At 43.6% G+C, this 16,676-nt stretch overlaps 1 protein-coding gene across 1 annotated transcript in view; it reads right to left on the bottom strand.

Annotated features, from left to right (window-relative positions):
• DDHD1 (DDHD domain containing 1) overlaps positions 1-16,676 on the bottom strand; it is a 56,277-nt gene that overhangs the window by 34,125 nt on the left and 5,476 nt on the right. The window contains exon 2 of the mRNA XM_056851129.1: positions 8,163-8,336. Within this exon, the coding sequence (XP_056707107.1) occupies positions 8,163-8,336 (174 nt within the window). The remainder of the gene's footprint in view (positions 1-8,162; positions 8,337-16,676) is intronic.

Raw genomic sequence — 16,676 nt, 5'->3', positions numbered from 1 at the left:
GGGTATCGCTACAAGGTACAGGTGCTGGCTGGCTTCCCTCTTTAGCAGGTACTGATGGCCTATCCCTTATCCTGTTACCCTACCAGGTTGCCCTAGGCTACCTTGTACAACCCGGAGAGGTGTACAGGACTGGAGTGAATTCACAAGGAACCAGAGGCAAAATGGAAGTTTCCTGGCAACCATCTCTGTGACAACTTCAGAGCCGACACGGCAAGGTTTGTCTGCCTACTGCCCCCAGGCCTATGCCAGGTGAAACTTGGAGACCAATGAGAAGGAAAACAGCCTCTTTAGCATAAGACTCTCCTTGCAGGCCACCTGGCAGCTGTTAGCAAAACCCCTTAATACCATCAGTAATTAAGCCCCATTCAGGGAGCCTGAACTCCTTACTCAGCATAGCCAGATGTCCAGATAAACCCATCACTTGCAAGACAGGGATAAGCCAAACTCCTCTGAGTCATCCTGTCCTTCCTGAAAACAGTTCCCAAGACATCTTCCCTCATCTGTAACTCTATAACCATATAGTTAACAGTCCTTTCTTACTTAAACTACTAAACTAATCCAAAAGCAATCAAGCTTTTGTCCACCGGCAATGTCTGCCATTGCCAATGAAGTCATAGTGCCCTAGGACAGAAATGGGGAATAAATATCTCCCCTTTCACAATGGCCAAGCGTGTCCGTACTGCCAGTGCAGTCTCTTTCCTCCCTTTGCGAAACGCCGGTTGTTCCTTGCTCGATGCAGTGGCCATCTCTTGGACTTCACCCTTCTGACTGGTAAATATACTTTCCCCAGGAACCTCATGTCCACCCCATCCTACCTTTTATTTCCTAGTTCGTAAACGTATCAGGTATTGTGTGTTTTGCTGTGTCTCTCTCTGTGTGTGTGTTTGAAGTTATTTTTACAATAAAAACCAAATTAATCTTAAAACAAATCTCATAGAATCATAGTTGGAAGGGACCATCCAGGTCATCTAGTCCAACTTCCTGCACAATGCAGGAAATTCCAAACTACCTCTTCCCCCATACACCCAGTGACCCCTACTACATGCCCAGAAAATGGCCGAGGTGCCCTCCCTCTCCTCATCTGCCTAAGGTCATAGAATCAGCATTGCTGACAGATGGCCATCCAGCCTCTGCTTAAAAACCTCCAGGGAAGGAGAGCCCACCACCTCCCGAGGAAGCCTGTTCCACTGAGGAACCGCTCTAACTGTTAAAAAATTCTTCCTAATGTCTAGATGGAAACTCTTTTGATTTAATTTCAACCCGTTGGTTCTGGTCCAACCTTCTGGGGCAACAGAAAACAACTCGGCACCCTCCTCCATATGAGAGCCCTTCAAGCACTTGAAGATGGTTATCATAACCCCTCAGTCTTCTCTTCAGGCTAAACATACCCAGCAACTTCAACCTTTCCTCGTAGGACTTGGTCTCCAGACTCAAACAATATTTTAGTGCAGGGGATGGTTTACTCCTTCTCTGTACTTAATTATACTGAAAACCCCACCCTCAGCCTTTAGAATAAAAAGGAATGTTGCAGTGAAGCTGTAGCCACGCACCAACTTTCACTGCACAAAACCTTGAGATCCAATCTGGGTACCAAGTCCATTAGAAATTGCCCTGTCCCAAGAAAAACAGTTGGCATGGGAACATGGCTTTCTGCGTAGAGGCAGAAAAATGAGCGTGTGCCCATGCACCCAAGGGTGGTGGGGCTCTGCCTGATCACCTGGAACCATTTCTGTTCATCCTAAGCAACTTCCTAACTACAGGGGTGCTTTATACGAATAGCACAGAAGGGGACCTGCCCTGCCCTGGTAGCCCCAGGCTAGCCTGATCTTGTCGGATCTCAGAAGCTAAGCAGGGTTGGCCCTGGTTAGTATTTGGATGGGCAACCTCTATTGACCAGGGTTGTGACGGGGAGGCAGGCAATGGCAACCCACCTCTGAACATCTCTTGCCTTGAAAACCCTATGGGGTTGCCATAAATCAGCTGTGACTTGACAGCACGCACACATATACAGAAGGGGGAAATGATGGGGAGGGAAGAAGAAACTGAGCAAATTCAGGTTCCAACTTTTTGGTGGGTGAAAGGGCCATCAAGTCTCAAATGATTTATGGCGACCCTGTAGGGTTTTCAAGGCAAGAGACGTTCTGAGGTGGTTCGCCACTGCCTGCTGCGCATGGGCTGAGAGAGTTATGAGATAACTGTGACTGGCCCAAGGTCGCCCTGCAGGATTCACATGGAGGAGTGGGTAATCGTGCTGGTGTACGTGCCAGTTTATCATGGGCCAATTCTGTTTGTGCTGATGGGCATCATAACGACAGCTCCCCACAATCGACGCTGCTCTACCAGCCTATCTGGATCATGCCCACAGGCTTTGCCCGATGCCAGCAGGTCACCCTGAAGAGGGCCCTTAGTCCTGCTATGGACTAGATCTATGATGCAAACCCCATTAATGGCACAAGGGCCTACTCAGCTCAGGGGAACATTTTGCCCTCCTCCTAACCTCAAGTGTTAACAACACTGCGTCACAAAAAAGAAGAACAAACGATTCCCTGCTTCTGCACAGAATTTTGAAGTGGGAATAACAACAGCGGCAAAGTTATATGAGCTTGCTCTAGCCATTTCCCCCAGCTAAAATGAATTGATTTTCTACGTGTAAATGGCACAGCACTCTGCTTTCTAAATTCTGTCTTGTGTAAACACTTCAACAAGTTTTTCAGTCTTTTCTGCCACAATTCTCTTGCTCTCTCCTTCTCTCTACAGGAAAGAATGTGAAGCGTCTCTTTAATGGCACGCTACGCCCAGTAAACTAGAGAGCTTCAGAGGAACAGATTGCCCACAAAATTGCTATGGAAGGAAATACGAAGCATGAAACTTACTATCAGTGGCATAGTATCACCTGCCTGGCCAAAATTTAGGGTGATCTTGAAATGGAGACAGGAAGGAGCCAGCATGGTGTAGTGGTTAAGAGCAGTGGTTTGGAGAGGTGGACTTCATGTGTAGGAGTGGAGAAACCAACCCAATTCACCAGATTTAGCATCCACCGTTCATGTGGAGGAGTGGGGAATCAAAACTGGTTCTCCAGATTAAAGTCTACTGCTCCAAACCACCGCTCTTAACCACTACACCATGCAGTCTTGCAAACTGAGGGCCATGGCTCCCTTTGTGGAGTCAATCCATCTCCTGTTGAGTCTTCCTAGTTTCCTGCTGCTTTCAGTAAGGGAAAGTAAAAAGGGTCAAATCCCTTCAGGATACTTGGTAATTATTTAAATCCACAGTAATGAAAGCTCAGTTAGAATGTACACAGCAGATAAGGAAGGATGCCAACAGAGCTAAGAAGCTGTCAGTGTAATAAACGAACAAGGTCAATGAGGCCATAAAAGAAAGAATACTTTTTTTCAAGAGTAGTGGTCTTATTCAAACAAGGTGAACGAGAAGGCATGGAGGTGTTCACAAATCAAACGTAAGTTGATGAGAAGGCAAGCACAAAGAGACTTATGAGAAGTATCTTGCTAAAAAGATCAAAGACAAACAGTTAAGAATTTCTTTAAATACATCAGAAGCAGGGCCCCAGCCAGAGAGGCAGGTGCATGAAAAGGCAATGAAGGGATTGCTAAAAGCAGACATGGAGATTGCAGAGAAACTGAATGAATTCTTTGTGCCAGTTTTCACTGTGGGAAAACAGGCACAGCTACCCGTGCTAAAGACACATTTTTTAAAAGCCCTGGAAGAACTGAGTCAAATAACAGTGATTATAAACTAAACTTTTATTAAAGAGGGAATTATTAAATCCTATGGAGTAAGCACCCTGACCTGGAGGGCCCAGGCTAGCCCGATCTTGTCAGATCTTGGAAGCTAAGCAGTGTTGGCCCTGATTAGCACTTGGATGGGAGACCACCAAGGAAGTCCAGGGTTGCTACATAGAGGCAGGCAATGGCAAATCACCTTTGTTTGTCTCTTGCCTTGACATGGATGGCCCAGGCTAGCTGGATCTCATCAGAGTTCAGAAGCTCACAGGGTCAGACCTGGCAAGTATTTGGATGGGAGAAATCCCAGGAATACCAGGGGCATGACATGGAGGCAGGCAATGGCAAACCACCTCTGAACATCTCTTACCTTGACAATCCCACCAGGGATCATCATAAGTCAGCTGTGACTTGAAGGCAAAAAAATAATGGAGGAAATTCAACAAGGCTTCTGAAAAGGGAATTCCTGTTTCGTTCATCTTTTGGAATTGCCTGACATGGTTTAACAAGATCTGCTAGACATTATATACATGGACTTTTACATAAGAACATAAGAAAGAGTCTGCTAGATCAGGCCAAGGCCCATAAAGTCCAACAGTCTGTTCACACAGTGGCCAACCAGGTGCCTCTAGGAAGCCCACAAACAAGACGACTGCAGCAGCATTATCCTGCTTGTGTTCCTCAGCAGCTAATATAATAGGCATGCTCCTCTGATCCTGGAGAGAATAGGTATGCATCATGACTAGTATCCGTTTTTACTAGCAGCCATGAATAGCCCTTTCCTCCATGAACATGTCCACTCCCCTCTTAAAGCCTTCCAAGTTAGCACCCATCACCACATCCTGGGGCAGGGAGTTCCACAATTTAACTATGCGTTGTGTGAAGAAATACTTCCTTTTGTCTGTTTTGAATTTCTCACCCTCCAGCTTCAGCAGATGACCCTACATTCTAGTATTATGAGAAAAAGGTTTCTACTTGTCCACTCTCTCCATACCATGCATAATTTTATAGACCTCTATCATGTCTCCCCTGAACTGCCTTCTTTCCAAGCTAAACAGCCCTAAGCAGTTTAACCACTCCTCATAGGGCTCCTCATAGGGTGTCTAGTCCCCTGATCATTTTGGTTGCTCTTTTCTGCACCTTCTTAAGCTCTGCAATATCCTTTGTTAGGTGTGGTGACCAGAACTGTACACAGTAGTCCAAGTGTGGTCTCACCATAAATTTGTACAATGGCAGTATGATAGCAGCAGTTTTACTGTCTAATTATGGCCAGCATGAAATTTGCCTTTTTCACAGCAGCTGCACACTACCACCCCAAGATCCCTTTCTTGGTCTGTCGCTGCCAGCACAGATCCCGTCAGTGTATAGGTGAACTTTGGGGGTTTTGCCCCAGTACGCATCACTGTACCACTTGCTCACATCGAATCTCATTTGCCATTTTAATGCCCATTCCTACAATTTGAAGAGATCATTTTGGAGCTCTTCACAGTCCGATTTTGTTTTAACCACACTAAATAATTTGGTGTCATCTGCAAACTTGGCCACCTCACTGTTAACCCTCAATTCCAGGTCACTGATGAAAACAGTGACCTGGAATTGAGGGTTGAAAAGCACTGGTCCCAACACAGATCCCTGAGTGACCCCACTGCTCACATCCCTCTATTGGGAGAACTGACCATTGATTCCTACTCTCTGCTTCCTATTTTTCAGCCAGCTCTCAATCCATAAGAGGACTTGTCCTCTTATCTCATGACTGTGAAGTTTGCTTAGCAGTCTTTGATGGAGGACTTCGTCAAAAGCCTTTTGGAAATCCAAATACACAATGTCCACAGGCTCATTCCTGTCCACATGCTTGTTGACACTTTTAAAAAACACTAAACTGTCAGTGAGACAGGACCTACCTTTACAGAAGCCATGTTGGGTTTTGCTCAGCAGGGCTTGCCCTTCTATATGCTTGACAATTCTATCTTTAATAATGCTTTCCATCAGTTTACCTGGAACAGACGTTAAGCTAAAAGGTAAAGGTCCCCTGTGCAAGCACCGGGTCATTCCTGACCCTTGGGGTGAGGTCTCATACTGACATTTACTAGGCAGACTTTGTTTACAGGGTGGTTTGCCAGTGCCCCAGTCATCTTCCCTTTACCCCCAACAAGCTGGGTACTCATTTTACCGACCTCGGAAGGATGGAAGGCTGAGTCAACCTTGAGCCAATTACCTGAAACCAACTTCTGTTGGGATCGAACTCCGGTCATGAGCAGAGCTTGGACTGCAGTACTGCAACTTACCACTCTGCGCCATGGAGCTCTTAACTGGCCTGTAATTTCCTGGGTCTCCTGCAACCTTTTTTTAATAAATGGGTGTTACATTGGCCATTCTCCAGTTCTCTGGTACAGAGGCTGATCGAAGGGACATTCTAAAAAGCGTTTGCTGAAGTCTCCAGCCAATTCAGCCGGCATGGTCTAAGACTCTTAAAGATTCTTAAACTGTGGGTCACAATCACATAAGGGGTCACATAACTGAAAGTGGGGGTCGTGAAAAATTTGGCAACAGTAAAAGGTTTTTATATACCTATATACCTGGGGTCGCGTAAAAATTTCTTGGGGCGAAAAGGGGTAGCGAGTGAAAAAAGTTTAAGCCCTAGTCTAGGAGGATGGGTTCTCATTTGGATCAAAACTAGTCAACAAAACAGAAAGTAGAGAATAGGAACAAATGGAAGGATTGGTATTGAGAACAGGGTTACATCAATTGTTCATAAATTATCTGGAATGGGGGATGAACAGGATGTTGAAAAACAAAGTAGAATCTGACATGATCCAAAAGGCTCTCTTGAACTGGGTGGGTGGGCGCCAAATGAAGTTCAATATAAGGAAGTGTAATGTGAAGCACACTGAGCCAAACAAATTCCAACTTTGCATATAGACTGAAGGGTGAACTCGTGGTGACTGACCAGGTAAGAGATCTTGTGGAGACATAGAGGAGAGCTTGGTGTAAATGTCCACTCGGGGTGCAACAATAGTGATAAAGGAAAAATCCACACTAAGGAATGAAAAGGACTGAAATCAAAATTGCCAACAGTGTAATCCCCCTACACAGCTTTATGGTAGATTCTAGCCCAGTAGCATCTTAGAAACCAGCGTGGTGTAGTGGTTAAGAGCAGTGATTTGGAGCGGCGGGCTCTGATCTGAAGAACCAGGTTTGATTCCCCACTCCTCCACATGAAGCCTACTGGGTGACCTTGGGCTAGTCACAGCCCCACCTACCTCACAGGGTGTTTGTTGTGGGGGGGAAGGGATGGTGATTGTCAGCCGGTTTGATTCTTCCTTATGTGGTAGAGAAAGTCGGCATATAAAAACCAACTCTTCTTCTTCTTCTTCTTCTTCAATAAGCCCTTGAAAGCTTTGATTATCTGAAGCTTATACCCCAAAATCTTGTTCATCTCTACTGGACTCTAATCTAGCTTTTCTACTGCAGACAAGCATGGCTATCCTCTGAAACACAGCTTTATGTCTGGCTGCATCTGGAGTACCATGCCCAGTTCTGGTCACTGTATCTCAAAGCAGATATCACAGCCCTGGAAAAGATGCAGACAAGGGTAGCCAAAAAACCAACTCTTCTTCTTCTTCTAACCACCAGACTGGAAGAAGAGGCCAAGCAGCCAGATGTTTGCCCTCTGATAGCCACCTACCAGTAAACTCCCAACCTGGCACAGGTTCAGGCATCAGTAGGGAGAGAGAGTAATATAATCTGTGGCAGCAGATCAACAAAAAGGGCAGCAGGCAGCAGCGAGGTTAAAGCTTCCTTCCTGCCCAGCATATTAAAGCTCCAGGCCAGCTCTGCTGATAAGCGGAACAGCTGATTTCATAGTAAAATGCAAATGGCTCAATTATAGACAATGCACAGGGTTTACATACAAACATAAAACAGGGACCGGTTGTTACTCTCAAAACCCCGAGAACAAGACTTATTAACCTAATCACATAAAAACAGTATTTTGTTCTACCACAAAAGCAACTAAAATACAACAAATAATTCCATTAGCTACAGAAAGAGGCCAGGATTAAAAAACAAAAAAACCAAACAAGACTTGTGGTCTAACTGGTGCACAGTTAAAGACCTGTCTGGTTTTTTTTTATAAAGACACTACATTTTCCAAGGGGACAACATCAGACTCAACGAAGAATCCCAAATACATTAGAATGCATCTTAAGATAACAAAAACTGGTTTGAAAAACAAGTCAGTTTATGTCACTTTTTTACTGCCTCACAGGCTTATAGATACTGAAAACGCACTGAGCCGATTTTCAGACATGCTTCAGAAACAGAAGGCTAAAGCAAGTTGATGGCTAATCATACCTAATTCTCCAGCTCTGCGCATCAAAGCTTATGGCTTTCATAAAAGGAAGTACTATAATGTGCTCTTACCTTCTTTTCCATCCACAGGTTTTGATATTTCCATATCAAAGTTCTCCTGCATCTGCTGCCCCTTGAAACAGCTGAGGTGTTCTTGTTCTATCAGGTTACTCTCATCTTCTTCTAAGGGCTGCCAGGTGCCGTCAATAAACCACTGGCCACGCATTACAGGAATCTTTTCTGTCTCTAAAAGAAAAGGCAAGGAACACAATAGTTTTAGGATTGCAGACTAGCAAATATCACAATAAGAAATTACACTGTATGGGCAAAGCTAACCTTGTCTGCGACAGCTGGACTGCAGCAGATCTTACCTTCACACTGGGGACTGAACGGCTTTTATGGCGATTGCTAACTCTGCAATTCCAAGGCTTTTGCTGAAGTACACCAGTGTCATTATTGTTCCTGGTATTTGAGGAAGTCAGTGCCTTGCAAAACAGTAAGGTAGGCAGATTCCCTGCCTCCACCCCCCACCCCCCCATCAAGGGTCTCATATTTAAAAACTCAAGCTGTCTACATTTCCTCCCCAAGGGATTGTGACTACTGAAGAATTCCAGCTTGAGCTTTTCTGCATGCCTTGAAAATCTTAAGTAAAAAATTCCTCAGTTAAGCATGAAGCATATTTCACCTGCGTTTTCCACTAATAATTTTGTCAAAGGGAAAGGTTTCAGACTATGAGCGATTATTGTCTGTGTAATATAATTGTAAGAAGGTTATGTTCTATTACGGTCAGGGATACCATCTGTACCGTTTGGTACTTTGGTTTGCTTCTGTATGTAACCTAAAAGAAAGAATTATGGCCTGTCCAATTTAGCAAATATTCAATTCATCTCAGTCATTGATCCTCCTCCCACTCCCCAAGGATGAAGAAGCAAGAACTAGATAATATAAAATGAACAGTTGCATCAGATATGAGAGAAAATCATAATGCGCTGAAATAATAAATTCCAGGATAAAGTGAAACCATATGCTCTCTTTTCATTGTTATAATCAGAAATTTTGAGAAGGAATGTAGATAGTAATGTCTTGATGGTTAAGATTTAATGTACATCTACTAAGAGGGTTATTGGCAAATATATTGAACTGTAGAAATTTGGAAAAACAAATGCCCCCCCTTTTCTCTCTTATAGTTTGTAAATATGTTACTATGTTACATTAGTATCTTGTATGTCATGGTTTCTCCACATGGGTGGGTGTACGAGAGCATTCAAGTCCAAGCAAACAGAAAATGCCTTCAAATATCAAATCAAGGTAAAAACTAATTGATAGCAACTCTACAAAGTATTTTAGGAGAGATGATGAAAAACTGAGTGGATCAAGTTGTACTTTTTGAAATACAGTGGCAACTGTGTTTTTTTGTACTAATGTGTGTGTATTGCATGCGCATTATTCTACGCCTGACTAAATTACATGATTAAGAAGAAAAGAAGAAGAGTTGGTTTTTATATGCCGACTTTCTCTACCTTTTAAGGAGAATCAAACTGGCTTACAATTGCCTTGCCTTCCTCTCCCCTCAACAGACACCTTGTGAGATAGATGGGGCAGAGAGCTCTTAACAGAGCTGTGACTAGCCCTGGCTTCATGTGGAGGAGTGGAGACACCAACCTGGCTCTCCAGATTAGAGTCCGCCGCTCAAGTAGAGGAATGGGGATTGAAACCCAGTTCTCCAGATGAGAGTCCACCACATTACGCTGGCTGTGTATCTGTCTATATGCTCCTCACATATCACTTGTTGGAGGTTTTGACCTTGGGTTTGTTTTTCCCTTGGCTGCCATCTGAGTGCACTGGTTGCTAATTTTTGTAACCCCACTTTTATGGCACTGTTGAACATATTATGCTGTTTGTATCCCATTGTTCTCTAAATTTGTAACCCTCCTTCAGCCTCAACAAGAGAGACTAGAAATGAAAAACAAAAAATTCATGCAAAACACTCTAATCTCTGCTCTCCATTGCCCTTAAGTGTCTAATCAGCAATGCCTTGCAACTGAAACTTATTAGGCAACAAAAACCTTTAGCTAGCGTTCTCTCTCAGCTTAAAACCATTAGACAAATTAACAAACAGCCTTGCAATGCTTCTGCAAAAGCACCAAATCCAACCGCAAAATCAATTCAGCTCATTTGTAGGTTCTTTTGCTGTCCTGCCCTGGAGGAAGTCTCCACTTACAGGGATCTACCGCATCAGCAGGAATAATTTATATCAAGCCTTGAAAAAAAAAACATTTGTCTTTGTCTCAAAGGAAATAAAATATGATAATGTAAAGAGAAACAAAGAAATTCGGTGGAAGCAAACCTTTCTTCAATAATTAGCCAAGTCCAGGACGAATTTGTCAGAACAAACAAACAAGAACAGGATGTCTATATCACATGCCTAAGAGCTCAATTAAAGAAAACATCCTTGTTTAGGAAACAAACAAAAGCAGAAACTTCACCAGGAACAAGTGATTTACTCTTTACAGCTTCACAGAATGCAACAAATTGCCATTTTAAACTGGGGGTTAATTTTGGACTTTGTCCATAATTAGAATGTAAAGGTGCGGCATTCAAAGAGAGTTGCTTCCCCTATCAGGACAAAGCTAAGGGTGAACACCCAGGTGGATTTTAATATGTGTCAATGCTACACTACACTGACCCCTGACAAACACCTAATCATAGAAGAAATTCACTGGGTTCTCCAGTCTGAAAGATGTAAGTGCACCCCAACCCCCAACCCCGATTCCTCAGCTCTGAATCTTTCCATATACAGGACATGCTATAATCCTGCACACCTAGTTAAGCATAAGTATAATCACTGAATTGATGGGCTTTTCACCTGAGATCTTCACAAACACTTTCTCCAAACTGTAATCACCAATTATTCCAGAAAGCGAAGATGATTGGCATTCATTAAGAATTTTCTACGTGCTGTATATTTTCCCCAAACTAGCTTTGATGTTTGCTGTTATAAACAGTAGCACAAATGTTCTGAGCAATTATTCAAAACAGTTACACCCCTCCCTTTCCACGTAGAAAGAAGATGTAAACATAGCAATAATAAAAAACAGTGAAAAGCTGGGACCCAGGCTCATTGTAGCAAAGATGGGAACAATTTGACTGAAATTCCAGTTTGTTTTCTTGTCTAAGGACAATGTTAGGCTACACATTTTAACCAGACAAAGCAGTACTGATTACTTGTATTGAGGTTTGTGCTAATTTGGCTTGGCTTAAAACAACAGATCCTCCCCCCCCCACTCAAGAAAATTTTGACCGTGGACTTGCCCATGTCCTGTCACGCACTGCCCCAATTAAGACATCACTTCCTAACTGCTTCATGCCAAAGTTAATACCTCATTGAAGATGTACACACTATGTCTTCACAATAGGCTGGACAAACATTTCAAAATTCCTACATTCCGGCCACTGTCCACTGTGACTCCTCCATTCACTTTTTAGCCTTTATTTTTTTTAAAAGGATTTTCAGATGCGGGTCTATCCATCTGTGCGGGAATCCTCAGAGGCGGATGTTACGCTGTGGGCGTTTGTGTGACCTTGCGCAACCCTAGCTGCTTCACTACCCCACAAAGACATCTCAGAGCATTCGGTTGGGCCGCTGTCCATGCTTTTTTCTAAGCTAAGAATTTTACCACACCCAGCAACCCCAAGAGGAAGCAAAGCACATGCACAATAAATACTGAAAAGAAATGCAACAATCAACATAACAATTGCTCTCAGTGGCCTTCACAAATTTTGCAGCAAGCAGTCGAGGTTCCCTGCTCCTGTACTGGGCCCGTAAACGCCCCCCCCCCCCGGCTGTGGTTTCTGATCCTGCATATTTAGTTCATTAAAATAAGAGCTATCCTGATAAAAAGCAACCAGAACCAGGCAGCAAAAAGGCAGTGATAGTTACAGTCTGATACTTAATGGGGCTGATTGCAAAGGTGTCAGACAAGGATGTATTTTATCTCCCTGTCTCTTCAATCTACATGCAGAACACATCATAAGGAAAGCTGGCTTAGATTTTGGTGGAGGTGGAGTGAAAATTGGGGGGAGGAACAATGACAGTTGGAGATACCACATTATTGACAGAAAACAGTGAAGACTTGAAACAACTGCTGATGAAAGTTAAAGCTAAAAGTGCCAAAGCAGAACTACAGCTGAAGTAAAAAGTAATAAAAATAATGCTGGGAAGTTACTCAACTTTAAGGTTGGCAATGAAAAAACTGAAACTGTTCATGATTTTCTATTCCTTGGCTCCATCATCAATCAAAAGGGAGACTGCAACCAAGAGACTGGGAAGGAGCTAGAAAAGATTCTTAAGAGTAAGGATGTATCACTGGCAACCAAGATCAAGTTAATTCGTGCAGTAGTATACCGTTACTATGCATGGGTGTGAAAGCTGGACAAGAAGAATGCTGATAGGAAGAACGTAGTTTCCTTTGAAATGTGGTGTTGGAGGAGTGTTACAGATACCATGGACTGCCAAAAAGATAAAAGAGTGGGTTCTAGATCAAATCAAGCCTGAACTCTCCCTAGAAGTTAAAATGACCAAACTGAAGCTAACGTACTTTGGTCACATTATGAGAAGACCAAAGTCACCAGAAATGACAACAATGCTAGGAAAAGCTGAAGGCAGTAGGAAAAGAGGAAAAACTGACATGTGATGGATGGATTGACTCTATAAAGGAAGCCACAACCCTCAGTTTGCAAGACCTGAGCAAGCCTCTTAATGATAGGACTTTTTGGAGGACACAGATTCATAGGGTTGCCATAAGTCGGAAGTGACTTGACGGAACTTAACACACACACACACACACACACATATATATCCTGGAGGCTGATCCTTGGAAAAGCCAGCATGTGGGAACTTCAACGAAAGGAATGGAAACCATGCAACTGTGAATGGCATCTGTCTTAGTGCAGAATTTCTGGGATTTGACCCAGCAGAAAGCAGCTGAAGCTTTCTGCAGGGTCAGATCCCAGAAATTCTGCGCTAAGACAGATGTCATTCACAGTTTCCACATGCTGGTTTTTCCAAGGATCAGCACAACAGCAAAGTAACAAGCAACAGGTTAATAATAATGGTGGGAAAAAACACCTACTGAAGCAATCTGGAAATCAATGGGAAGGCAATAAACCTCTACAACTGGGCAAAAAAGACCATACAGCTATGGGCACTCTAGTCCAGAGTAACAGAGAGACTCCCACAGAGTATCAAAAGGCAAAGGACCTCATGTATCACCTGTGATTTTAGCCCTGTAAACTGATACAGCCACCCAAGGTCACACACTACTATAATATTACACGCTACTATAATATTACTGACAGCAGAAAAGCATCTTGCTCTTAATCTTCTCAAGGCCACATGTTTACATCCCCTTTTGACACAGTGCTGCTTACAACGCAAGTGTCCCAGAATCTCTCCTTCCAAACCTCAGAAATCCCTCTGCGAACAGCATATGCTGCCATTTAAAACATCTGTCAGCCAGATTTAATAAGACGAAACTGCCTGCAGTGGAAAGACAGCTCAGCAGGGCACCAGTTTCAGCCTCCACTCTATTTACATTTCACTGTCTCCTGATCTCAGCCTCCCCTCCCCAACCGCTATCACCTCATCAGACAAGTAGGTAATTGCCTTCTCCCCACTCCACCACCTATTGCACAAACAGCCAGGCAAAAACGTAAGCAGTTTTCTCCCATTCTGCAGTCAGAATGTTTCTGCCCTCACAGACCCATGCCATCCAGTGCCCAAGACATCCAGCTATGCCAACTGTATGAGACCTCTCCTCCTCTAACTGTTTCACATGATGAGATATGATAGGGAGTCCTGCTACCTTCCGGACCGCCTCTCCTTTCCAAGTCCTATGAGGAAAGGTTGAAGGAGCTGGGTATGTTTAGCCTGAAGAGAAGACTGAGAGGGGGTATGATAACTATCTTCAAGTACTTGAAGGGCTGTCATATAGAGGATGGTGCTGAGTTGTTTTCTGTTGCCCCAGAAGGTCGGACCAGAACCAACGGATTGAAATTAAAAGAGTTTCTGTCTAGACATTAGGAAGAATTTTCTAACAGTTAGAGTGGTTCCTCAGTGGAACAGACTTCCTTGGGAGGTGGTGAGCTCTCCTTCCCTGGAGGTTTTTAAGCAGAGGCTAGATGGCCATCTGTCAGCAATGCTGATTCTATGACCTTAGGCAGATCATGAGAGGGAGGGCATCTTGGCCATCTTCTGGACACGGAGTAGGGGTCACTGGGGTGTGTGGAGGAGGTAGTTGTGAATTTCCTGAATTGTGCAACGGGTTGGACTAGATGACCATGGTGTCCCTTCCAACTCTATAATTCTATGATTCCTGGTAAAAAAAAAAAAAAACAACCCCAAAGAGCTCTACGCTTCCACTGGTAATCTGCTTGGTGGTCCTCAGCCCAAAGAGTGTGCGGCTGTCCTCAACAAGGGCCAGGGCTTTTTTGGCCCTGGCCCCAGCCTGGTGGAATAGTCTTCCTAGTGACATCAGGGCCCTACAGGACCTTAAGGAGTTCACAGGGCCTGTAAAACGGAGCTATTCCACCAGGCCTACAACTGAGGGCAGCCGCAAGTTTATCCATCCTTACTGGCCTCCCCATCCTTCCCCCCCCCCACTCTTGACATCTCTGGGGGGCTGACCTGCCATAACCCAGTTTCATTGTGGCATTTGAGTTGTTTTAAGGACATCTGGTTTATTGTTTTAATATGAGGTTTTAAATTATGGTTCTATGGTTTTATGTATTTTAAAGGTTGTTACCCACCCTGAACCCGGCCTTGGCTGGGAATGAGAGTGGGCTATAACTTTGAAAAATAAATAAATGTGCATTCTTGTGTGGTTTTAAGGCACAACAAGAACTGCACTGAGTGACCCGAGTCTGCAAAAACATTCAAACAGTTGCTCATTTCTGCTCCATTTATTCTCTCTCCAACACCCAGGTTTCCAATGGAGTATTTTAAACAAAACAGGGGTAGCTATAGAAAGTGGGCACGAGTTCTAATTCAATTGATCAAGATAGAAATATTAAGGTTAACGATTTAGATTTTAAGAATTGTAGTCAGATTTATATATGAAGTATTGTATTGAATTAGAAATTAAATGCAAAGGTGACAATAAAGTTATCAATAAGATAGAGGAGGTGAGAGGGGAAGTCAATGTAAATATTTGAATTAATTAGTTATATAGAATAGCGAAATATTGTTTATATCATATAATTATGTTAATGAATGATGGAAACTACTGTATTATAAAAAACAATTAAAAATGTTATAAAAAAAGGAAAGAAGGCACGAGAGGTTTCAGGAGTCAGTTCGAAGGGACGTTAATAAAGCAATGGGGGATTGCTCATGACCTAGATAGGGCAAGGGAAGACCCCGCCCACCCTTTATCTGGCTTCATAGTTGCTGCCATATACAGTCCACATGTTCTCAATCTCTTCTTGGCCACAACTAGGGCTGGAAACCAAGTTCTTCTCCCCAAGCCAAGCTCTGCACTAGATAATAAGTTTCACATGTAAGCCTAACCACCCAATAATTACTGTGAAACACATCTTCACTACAAGGAAATGATAGGGAGGGGGGAAAATCAGAAGAAGTTGTGTGGTTGAAGTACCGGGCTAGGAAGATGAGGTCAAATCCACTGGGTGAGGTCAAATCCACTGGGTGATCTTGGCAAATCCCTCTCTCTCAGCCTAACTCATTTCCCCAACAACACTGTGAGGAAAAGATTGTAGCTATGTGCTCCTTGGGAGGAAGAATGGCAGAATAAAAATGTGATAAGATACTTTGCACAGCAAATGCCACTTGTGGTGGGCAGAGTAGAGTTGGTGTTGGCAAAAGGGAGGCTTTCAGAGGGGAGTGGACATGTTCATGGAGGAGAGGGGTATTCACGGCTACTAGTAAAAACGGATACTAGTCATGATGCATACCTATTCTCTCCAAAATCAGTGGAGCATGCCTGTTATATGAGGTGCTGTGGAACACAGGCAGGACAACGCTGCTGCAGTCATTTTGCTTGTGGGCTTCCTAGAGGCACCTGGTTGGCCACTGCGTGAAGAGACTGTGGGACTTGATGAGCCTTGCTCTGATCCAGCAGGGCTTTTCTTGTGTTGTTATGTGGCCAAGAGTGCTTATCATCACCTGTATTCGGTTCACCAACTCTCTCCTCTCTTAGACTCAGCTAACCTAGCCATGCTAATCTATGTTTTTGTTACCTTATGGTTGGGTTACTGTAACAAGCTCTTCTACGGTTCAGCTGTCCTTTGGAAACTACAAATGGCTCAAAATATGGCAGCCTGATTATTGTCAGGGGCTATTTGGGATGATGCCTATTTTAAAACGGCTACCTCTGCTACAGTCTGTTCCTGAGTTCAGTTCAAGTTATGACCTTTAAAGCCCTTCATGGCCTAAGACCCAGGTATCTGTCTCTCCCTATAGGTGCCTTCAGGATGTCGAAGGAGAATGGAATTATGTTAAGGGTGATGGAAATGGGTTAGCTAATGAAAGTCTCTTATCAAACCAGCCATATCTGGCATGAAATGTTC

Source organism: Euleptes europaea, chromosome 6 (genome assembly GCF_029931775.1).
Source record: "Euleptes europaea isolate rEulEur1 chromosome 6, rEulEur1.hap1, whole genome shotgun sequence".
NCBI lineage: Eukaryota > Metazoa > Chordata > Lepidosauria > Squamata > Sphaerodactylidae > Euleptes > Euleptes europaea.
Note: the sequence above shows the minus strand (reverse complement) of the source record. Positions and strands in the feature narration are given on the sequence as shown.